This window comes from Manis javanica, chromosome 5 (genome assembly GCF_040802235.1).
Source record: "Manis javanica isolate MJ-LG chromosome 5, MJ_LKY, whole genome shotgun sequence".
Classification (NCBI taxonomy): Eukaryota; Metazoa; Chordata; class Mammalia; order Pholidota; family Manidae; genus Manis; species Manis javanica.
In genome coordinates, this window is record NC_133160.1 from 108,314,560 (window position 1) to 108,324,213 (window position 9,654).

Here is a 9,654-nt window from a genome sequence, read left to right on the forward strand (position 1 = left end):
CTACATATTAAAGCGTTGGGAGATTTCTTTCTAGTGTTTCTGACAGAATTGATAGAGCATGAAGCCTGGTCTCCTTACTTGAAGATTGTTGGCTATTTTTCAACAGTTCACTGAAGACAAGTTTTGCAGTTACATTTCCCTTTACCATGAATGTAGTGAACAAAAAAGCCGACTGCATCCTCGGTGCATATAGACCGAGTTAGTGTCCAAAGAAACCTTCCCTCAAGCTGTTAGCACAAGGGAGACAGGTTGTTAGTATAAGTTACTTGTTTCACCACAGAGGCCAGGAGAAACCTTGTTAAGTCATGAATTTCAGTCTGTGTGTTGAAAAATGGGATGAGCAGATTTTCATCGGCAGATTTCAAGAGGTGTTTACATTCACGTCTGCTCCTCCACACCCCCAACCCCTCCCAGGGTGGATGGCACAACCGCTGTTTGTCCAGATGGGTTTTAAATAATCCCAACACTCCGAGCACCTGGTTTAGTTTGTGTGTTTGCCACCAAGGGACTATCAAGTAGAAAGTGTCAAATACAGCAACACAGAGGACTGGAGTAAGGGGATGCGACGTCTGGAGAAGCGACTGTCTAAGAGGTGTGGGGAGGTGGTCTAGTTCAAGTTTGACTCCCCTCTCTGGTGCCGTGGGGTTGGCATAAAATGACATCTGCTTCTGGGTAAATATGGCTAAATTTCAGTCCGAGGGAATTACTGTAGACCAACTTAAGTATCAGCTGAAGGTAACCCAGAAGTGCTCCAGACACCCAGGGCAGGGGTAGCCCCTTTCCTTTCTCCCCGCAGCTCCTCTAGTCGATGCTCTCCGCAGCCCGGCGCCCTTCTCTCCACTCTTCCTATACTTCGGACTCTCAAATTTGGCTTATTGGCTAGCGAAACGCGCGATGTGGGGCTGGGTGGGCAGCAACGGAGAGGGAGGGACGGTCTCCAGCTAGCACTAAAGAGCACTGGGCAGCCGAGGAAGCTGTGGGGGCCCCAGGACAAACCTGCAGCGGGAGCGCGGAAAGGGGCGCCTCGGGCACTCACCTGCTGCTCCAGCTCGAAAGCTGCGAACTGTGTTTCCTTCGCGCAGGGGCCGCAAGCCCCGCTCCGAGGACCCTGGTGTCTCTGCCGCCTCGGCCCTGCCGCCGCCGCTGTACCTGTCATAGAGCCGCAGCATGTGCTCTGACACCTTGTCGTGTGGCTGCAGCACGGGGTCAAAGCCACCACCTGACGGGCGCTCTCCTGGCACAACCCTGTAGAGCTCCGGGAAACGCTGCTTCAGCCTCTCTCCCAGCGTCAGGCTCCCGCACAAGCAGCCCAGCCACAGCCAGAGCAGCCTGCGCGCCTCAGCCATGGCGAAGGGCCCGGTGCGGCGCGTCCGCTCCCTGCGTCGCCGGGGGACAATCCGAAGGCGCGAACAACCGGCAGCAAAGCCGAGGGTAGAACTCCGAAACTCCAAAGAAGCCGGGGCGAGGGCGCCGGGAACCCCGGACACCGCCTGAGCAAGACAGCGCCAAGCCCCACTTTCTGCGCTGGCCGCTGGAAGACCGGCAGGTGGGCTCCTCCCGGGCAGCGGCGCGGACCCCACGAGCGCTGGGCGCTGCAGCCGCCCTTCTTGCTCCTACGCTGAGGAAGAGCTGAAGTCGCGCCGTGTGTGGCCGGGGTGTTTGCAGGGTCTGTCTGTAACCTCCGTCCCCGCTTTATTTTCCGGACACCCCGGGCCCAAGCGGCCCAGCTGGGGACAGGGACTAGCGCTGCGTCGGGCGCAGGGCCGGAACGGTGCGCCCAGAGGTCCGGAGGCGCTCGCTGGCCTTTTCCAGGGATTGGAGCAGCCGCGGAGTGGCCGGTCGGAGTTTTGAGTGTGAACGTGTGTGTGTGTGTGTGTGTGTGTGTGTGTGTGTGTGTGTGTGTGTGTGTGTGTGTGTGAGAGAGAGAGAGAGAGAGAGAGAGAGAGAGAGAGAGAGAGAGAGAGAGAGAGAGACTGACTTGGTTCTCTCTGATATGTCCAGTCCGCAACCAGTCTCGCCCGCGCCCTCGCCAGCAGCGTGGACCCTGCTGTAGCCAGGAGAGAGGGGAAGGGGAAAGTAACCAGCACACCAGCAGGGGGAGGGAGAGCTGAGGAAGTAGGGGTGGGGTGGTGATGGAGAGAAAGAGAAGATTGAAGAAGAAGGAATGGGTAGGATGGACGTTAAAAAAAAAAAAAAACCCTTCAGGAACTTTGGCTGTCAGGAGCGCAGGGGAAAATAGAGTCCAACAAAATCAAGACGTGAGCACCGTCCTCGCTGCCTTTCCTTGGGCCTCTCCTGCTGCAGGTCTCCGGCACCTGCTCCTGGCTGCCACCCGCTCCTGTCTGAGAGCTTACCCATCACAGCTCCTTCTCTTCTGAATCTTCACTTTGCATTTCCCTCAGGAGAGAAATATATGAAAGTCAATCCCATCTTAACAACAAATAAATGAACAAACAAACACACCACAAACACCCACCCCACCCTTCATTCTCCCTCAAGTTTTCTCTGCAGGATAGTGGGTGGTGGTCAAACCCAAGGGCTTCTGGGAGACCCCGGAGGCCAGGGCAGGCTCTTCCAGTTGCTAACTTGGAGATCCTTACTCACCTTTCTCTTCTTGGCTGAAAAATGGAGATGAAGTTCCTAGCTAACATTTTCCCCCACGCTTATCATGCCTTGGGCATTCATTGTTCTATATATTTCATGTGTATTAGCTTTAAAGAATTTTCACAAAGAAGCCTATTTTACAAGGAAACTGAGGCAGAAGGACACTCAGAGATGGCAAAGGTAAACTCCAAACTCAGGGAGTCTGAGTTCTGAGCTCAAGCCCTTAATCACCACAGTATTAATAATGAAATTAGTATTTAAACTGAAGTTTCAATGTGACAATTCATGCAAATATTCTTAGGACAGTGTCTGGCCTGGTGCAGTAAAGACCCCAGTAAATGTCTGTTGCAGCCATCAGTTCCCTGTGTGGGAACTGTAGTGGGTTCATAGAAAAGGAGATAGGCTCGGGGACCACACTGGGCTTCCAAATCAGTTTCTTTTTTGAAGGTGAATCATACATGCCTATTAGAGGTTTGTTTGGATGAAATCAGAAAACAGTGCTAAAATGACAGGCATGTTACTAGCCTTTAGGAGGGCTCAATCCCTTTTTATCCCTAATTCATCTCAAATGTAGACTACAGACTTCTCAACCCACTGAGGTTTGGATTTTGCCTTTAGCCACCCCCAGAACTGTTCTGCAGGCACTCACACATACTTCAAGGGTGGTTACGACGATTAAATGAGATCATGTGTGTGATCTTTGCTTGGCATAAAGAACATAATAGCTTTTGTGATTAATAATGAAGACTCAATTGCAAAATTCAACAGGCCCTGAAACTCTCTCCCTCTCTGATTTTCCCCTGTGATTCTGTGGTTCTTTCTGCTCTCCCTCAGTTCTGTGGGCTGCCTCCTCTCACTAGGCCTGCCTCCAGTGCTCCTCACATTCTTATACTCCACCCTGGGAGGATGCCAGAGTGAGAAGAAAAATTTGCTTTGACCTTTAAATACATAGTTCCAGGTCTCTCCAAGCCCCCGTCTGCTCTGCCACAGTTGCACCCTCTTCCCCTTTGAAGCCATCCCTTGGACTCCAACAGAGTGCATACCTCTATTGCTCCTTCACTGTTCTGTCCTGGACATCGTCCTTCCTTTGTGGAAGCTGTGTTGTGGGTGCCAGGGCTGATGGCAAGTCCCCGAGGGCCAACATTACTTCTTCCTGGGTGTATGCGTGCTCCCTCCCCTGTGCTTCTGCTTTCTGATTTGAACCACAAGTATAAACCCATCATTCCTGTCTCACAGGGTGTTTGTGAAGAAATCACCAGACAGTCCATGTCAAGAGAGTAGTACAGTGCCCAGCACATAGCAAATGCTTAAGGAGAGTCTGCTATGAGCTGAGGGAATCACCTGTATGTTTTTGTCCAAAAGGGAGGTCAAGCCATACCCATGTTTATACTTTAGTGACCAGCCATTACATTCAGAATAAACATAGTAATAGGAGATGTTAAGCAGATGGAATAATCCCTAGCTGGGATTCTCAGCTGTAATTGCGAGACTGGAAAAGAAAGTATGGATGGAAGCCAGTCAACGGAATACCTGTAGCAGCCAAATCCTGGACCAGAAGTGGCTCACTGGCAGCAAACCTATACCCAAGAAGATGGAGGAAGGAATGAAACTGATGAGGCCAGCAGCATCATGTCCAGGAATGGCAGGTAAGTGGCACCCTTTTCAGACCCTTTGGGTGACCTCCTGTAAGTTGAATTGAGAGCAAATTGATTTGGGGTAATAGATCCTGCATCAGAACACCTGGAGATGCTATCCTGTGATACTTCAAGACCATAGCACAATGCTTCCTTTATCAAAGGCCACAGAATCTCAGATCTGGATGGATGAGGTTGTCTCAGAATGATGGCATTTTTAATGCCTTCCCCAGAAAAGGAATAAATCATGGGATTCATCATCTCAGTCAAGCATCTGGCTTTCTTGGTATATGGAGAATTTGCAGCAATTGAGAAAGAGGAACTTCAGAATTAAATATAATGGTGGTACAAATGCATTGTGTCCGATTTCTTAGTGAGTTTGGTTAATAAAATTTACTTTACATTTTAATAATAGGAACTTCCTATTTTATGCTAGAGAGTAAGTGTTATTGTTACAGCCAACCACTAAATCAGATGACACTTACAATTGTTCTCTTTCTCTAAACATAAGAAGAGTTAAAGAAAGACATTTATATAATTAAAAATAACATCAAACACAAATTTGGAATTTTAGTAAATTATGTTGAGTTGAGCTCTACTTTTGACTGAAAGTTCATGTGCATGTATATGTGTATTATGTATTATGCATGTCTTCATTAGCTCTCTTAAGCATTATATACATTTATTTTCTAAAAACTTCCCATCAACAATTATTATTGAATACTTAAGTAAGGCTGCATTAGCAGTTGTGGGGCAAATATATAAGGAGAATGTGTCTTAGGCTTGGAGGAGTTTACCTTCTAGTAGGTGAACCAAAAAAACCCCATATGGGACAATTAACAAATAATGGGAGAAGTATTAATACAGTATTCAACCATGTTCTCCAGACTCTGTCACAATTTGCTGTGTCAGATGAAAGGAGGAGATCAATGGGAGAGTAACCAGAGAAGATTGCCTGGAAAAATGGGTAGGATTTTAGACAAAGCAGATATAAAGGCCTTGTAATTTAAGAAAGAGTAATAATAAAAGATAAATCACAAAAGTGAGAATGAGCTTGCCATGTTAATACGGTGGTGTCTGTTGGGATATATGCTGACCTGATTTGCAGAGAGTATGTATGTATGCTGGGAAATAGAGATGGCATAGAGGGTATTTTATGGAGAAACTTGAACTAGACCAAGAGGGAACTACGGAACCATAGAAAGTTTCTGAGAAGAGAAGGCTATCTCCTGGTCAAAAATCTCCAAAATGGTCTGGAAAGTTTTAATAAGTAATAAATTTCCTGCCTTTGTAATTATATAAGCATAAGGTAGATAACAACTTGGAGAAATTCTAGAGCTGATTCAAATACCAGAAGATTGATTGAAGGTATTTAAAGCTTTATTAATTGCAAACTTATTTGGCAGCAAGTAATATATATATGTAATAATAATAATAATATGTATATATCTGATTCATACTGGCTTAAACATACAGGATTTATTTTCCCAACTGTTGTAAGAAGTTAGCAGTTAAGGAGCTGCTGGTATTTGTTCAGTGGCTTGACGATATCATTACTAGTGTTTATGTGACTCACCGACCATTTCCACCTCTCTTGCTGTCTCTGGTTTACCAAATGGCTCCTGCAGCTCCAGCCATCAAGTCCTTGCTCAGGAAAAGAGGAGGAAAAGGGAAGCACCAACTATATCTTTTCCTTTTCACTAGGAAAAGCAGAAGCTCCTTGAGCCCTGGCAGTTCTCTCTTATATTCAACGGTCAAAATTTTATGGTCACCTCTACTTGCAAGGGAGACTAGGAAATCAAGTATTTTGTCTGGGTCTCAGCACACTGACCCTGCAAATAGAATTTGAGTACAGTTTTCAAGGAAGAAGAGGCAATGGAAAATGTTAAGTAACAGGGTCTTTTCAAGGACCCTTCCATTGTTGAGAGTCTATGAATCTTCAGTCCATTTATTAGTTATTTCTATTCTGCCTGTAAACTTGTTTTTCCCCATTCTAAAAACAAAAACATCAAAACTATTTTCCTTGTTTGTGTCACAAACTATCATCCTATCACTTTCTTTTATTTGCACTCTGAACACCTTTAAAAAGTAGTCTACACCTGACATTTCACTTTCTCACTACCTATAATCTTATCACTTCGATTTCTTACCATCTGCAATATTATCTTTGTATTCTACTGAAATTGTTCTTGCATTAGCACTCAACTTCTCACCACCAATCCGACACGTCCCCACCATCATGTGCCAAGTCTTTATCCTTATTTATCTTTAACTGTTTGACATTATTTACCACCTCTTCTGGAAACTCTCTTCCTTTTTTATGTATATGATACTGTTCTGGTTACTTCCTATCTCTTTGATTATTCCTATCTTTTTTCATTCACTCAACCAATATTTAGTGTCTACTGTGTCCTTGGTGCTTGATTTGGGGTTGAGAATACAAAGATGAAATGGTCCCAGTCCTCTGAAATCTCAGTCTATTCAGCAAATAGAAATATTACCATTTGAGAAAACTTATGATAATTTTAATGGCTAAGTAAGGCAGGAAGTGATGCATGGAGGAGATGATGCTTGCACTGAGATCTTAGAGTTAAGTAGGTGGGTTTGCAGGACTATTTCAGAAAGGATATTGCAGGCAGAAGTGTCAAGAACATAGAAGTGGGAGAGGCCTTTCTTCTGGCATTCCCTTCCAGCTTCACATAGCTCTTCCTCTCCAATTATTTCCCTAGTCAATTCACTTCAGCTATATAAAAGTTTATTTATTAATCAGGAACTCAAAAAATGACATCCCTAATATAAGCTTCTCTACAGAATTTCAGACTTCCATTTCTTATAAACTTGAGGTTATCCTGTTTGCATCATAAACTCTGTGTATCTGAAGTGAGACTGATCACCCCCTTGATCTTATTCCTGGTTTCCATTTTTCTGTGAATGACACCATTAGCCTTTCAGACACCCAGGTTCCAGGTCTTAGACTCACATTCACCTTCTTCTTCCCTCTGACCACCATATCTAATCCATCTAATCCATCTGCATCACGTGGTGGCTATCTCCTTGATATCTCTCCCATGTGTCCTCTTTATTTTTAGTGTAACCTCCTTCATTTGATTACTAATTATTCTAATCAAGTTTTATAGTTTCCCAAATGGCTTCCAGGTCTTCCTCACCCCAACTGCATTTGATTTCTATTGCTGCATAACAAATTATCACCAATTTAGAGGTTTAAAACAACACCCATTTATCATCTCACAGTTCTGAAGGCCAAAAGTCCATCTGGGCTCATCTGGGTTCTCTGCTCGGGGTCTCACATTCATGGCATTGGATGTGTGGTGTTCTGATCCAAAAACCCTGAGTAGGGATCATCTTCTAAGCTCATTCAGAGTGTTGGCAGGGTCCAGTTCTTTACAGTTGTAGGAATGAGGTCTGATTTGCTTGCTGGCTATTATTAGGGTTTGTTTTAGCTCCCAGAGGCCACCTGTCATTTCTGCCATGTGGTCCCCTGCATCTCCATACCAGCAATGGAGAAATTCCTGAATGTTGAATATAGTATTTCCAATCTCTTTCTCAAGAAATGGCCCCCGTTCTTTTAAGGGACTTGCCTGAGGTCAGGCCCACCAAAGATAACTTCTCTTTCTTAAATATAATTTTGCCATTTAACATAAGCTAATCACCAAAATTCTGTCCCATTATATCCATAGCTTCCTCTTACACTGAAGATGGAGGGATACATACAAATGAAGAGAGCCATTTTTGAATCTTGCCTACCATAGTAATCATCTAAACACTGCCACTAGCTTTATCCTAAAATCCAGAAACATTATAAATGTTCTCAAAAAGCAAAAAGTAGTTGCTGGGAGAGGGGCAAGTGTTATTACACCGATCTTACTTATTAGATGCAAGGATCTTAAAGTCAGGGATAATTGTTCATCTTTGATCCCGTCTGGCTTCCCCTAATTTCCTTATACATCATTACATGCTTAACAAACATCTGCAGAACTAATCCAGTTGAATATGAATAAGCTAAAGGGGTGTTACAGCAGATATTGCTTGCCAAACACATTTGTTTTCCTATATAAATATATAGAATAAAAAAAATAAATTTATCTTCTTATAACACAAAGTAATTTGATTTCAGCTTTTGCATATTTCTTCTTTTCTGAATTCATTTCAACTGCTTTTCATTGATGACATTCCTTAAAATTGCAATGATGTGGAAATTAAAGATGACTAAACAAATACAATAAGGAATAAGAATTAGTCAGCTCCTTGAGGGCAGAAACTGTGTTATATATTTTTGCATCACCTGTAATCAAAGGACTCAAAGAAAACCAAAATTAGTATCTTAGGATATATCTTCCCAGTCTCCCTTCTTCTGTGCCTATGGCATAGAATATTTCTGTGTGTTAACTGTATCTTTATAATCATACAGTACTTTTGTCTTTTTTCTGTGTAATTAAAAAGGAAATAAATTACATCGTGAGGGGATGGATCCCTTTTTATGCTATTTTATATTCTGCTTCATAATGAACATATTGGAACAACATGCACATTCAGATTGTATAAGTAATGGATATGGCTAGTCATATTTCCTCTTGTATTATTCAATTACACCCTATAGCAATATTTTCTACTGATAATGATGCTATGAGAATTTATCACTCTACCTCTCCTTTCTCCCCCAAGCCTCCCCAAAAGAAAAGGATTTTACTTATAACAACTGATGTTTTTCTCTTTGGTAGAATGTTTTGTGCCATGCTCAAATCACAGCATGAGGAATTTTGCAAGCCCATCTTGAAGGTTTTCCTTTGCTGGGGTTTTAACTTACTCCTTGTGATCTGATAGTTGGAGCATCTCCTCAGGTGTTGTTGGGATTGTTTTCCACGTGTGGTCGGTAGGATTTGCATGTGGAACGTGACCCACCACCCTAATCAGCATCTTCCTGCAGGCATTTCAGGTGGCTTCCTTCCTCTGTCATTTGTGTTGAAATTCTTACAGTCTCCTAAAGATTTGCTTTTTACAAGCAGATTCCTCTCTTTGGGACTCAGTTTTCTGAACACAGCAGTTTACTGAATCTTGCCTTTTGGGAAAAGTTACTTTATAAACTCTTTTCTTAGTATTCATCTCATGAACATTTGCATTCAGACTTCCACAGTACGCTCCCAGCAAGTCATGCCTCCGAGCCTCCATAGGGAAGAATTAGCTGGAATATGTGTAGCTCCCTCTTTCCTTTCCCTCACGCTTCCCCTCCCAGGCTCAGTGCCTCTCTCTACTTTCTCCTGTTTCTTAATTCTACCTCCTTTCGTGCTTCCTTCCTCCCAGCAACCCTACCCCTAATGCTGTCCAGAAGATGTTGGCACTAGGACTGTGGACTCGAAAGGTTACTGACCTTCCAGGATCTGGAGCTGAAAGGCACTGC

General features: G+C 43.8%; 1 protein-coding gene across 1 annotated transcript in view; it reads right to left on the reverse strand.

Annotated features, from left to right (window-relative positions):
• BMP3 (bone morphogenetic protein 3) overlaps window positions 1-4,768 on the reverse strand; it is a 31,068-nt gene extending 26,300 nt beyond the window's left edge. Inside the window, exon 1 of the mRNA XM_017659515.3 lies at window positions 1,037-4,768. Coding sequence (XP_017515004.3) covers window positions 1,037-1,346 — 310 coding nt within the window. The 5' untranslated portion in view covers window positions 1,347-4,768. The remainder of the gene's footprint in view (window positions 1-1,036) is intronic.
• Between the last annotated feature and the right edge of the window lie 4,886 nt (window positions 4,769-9,654).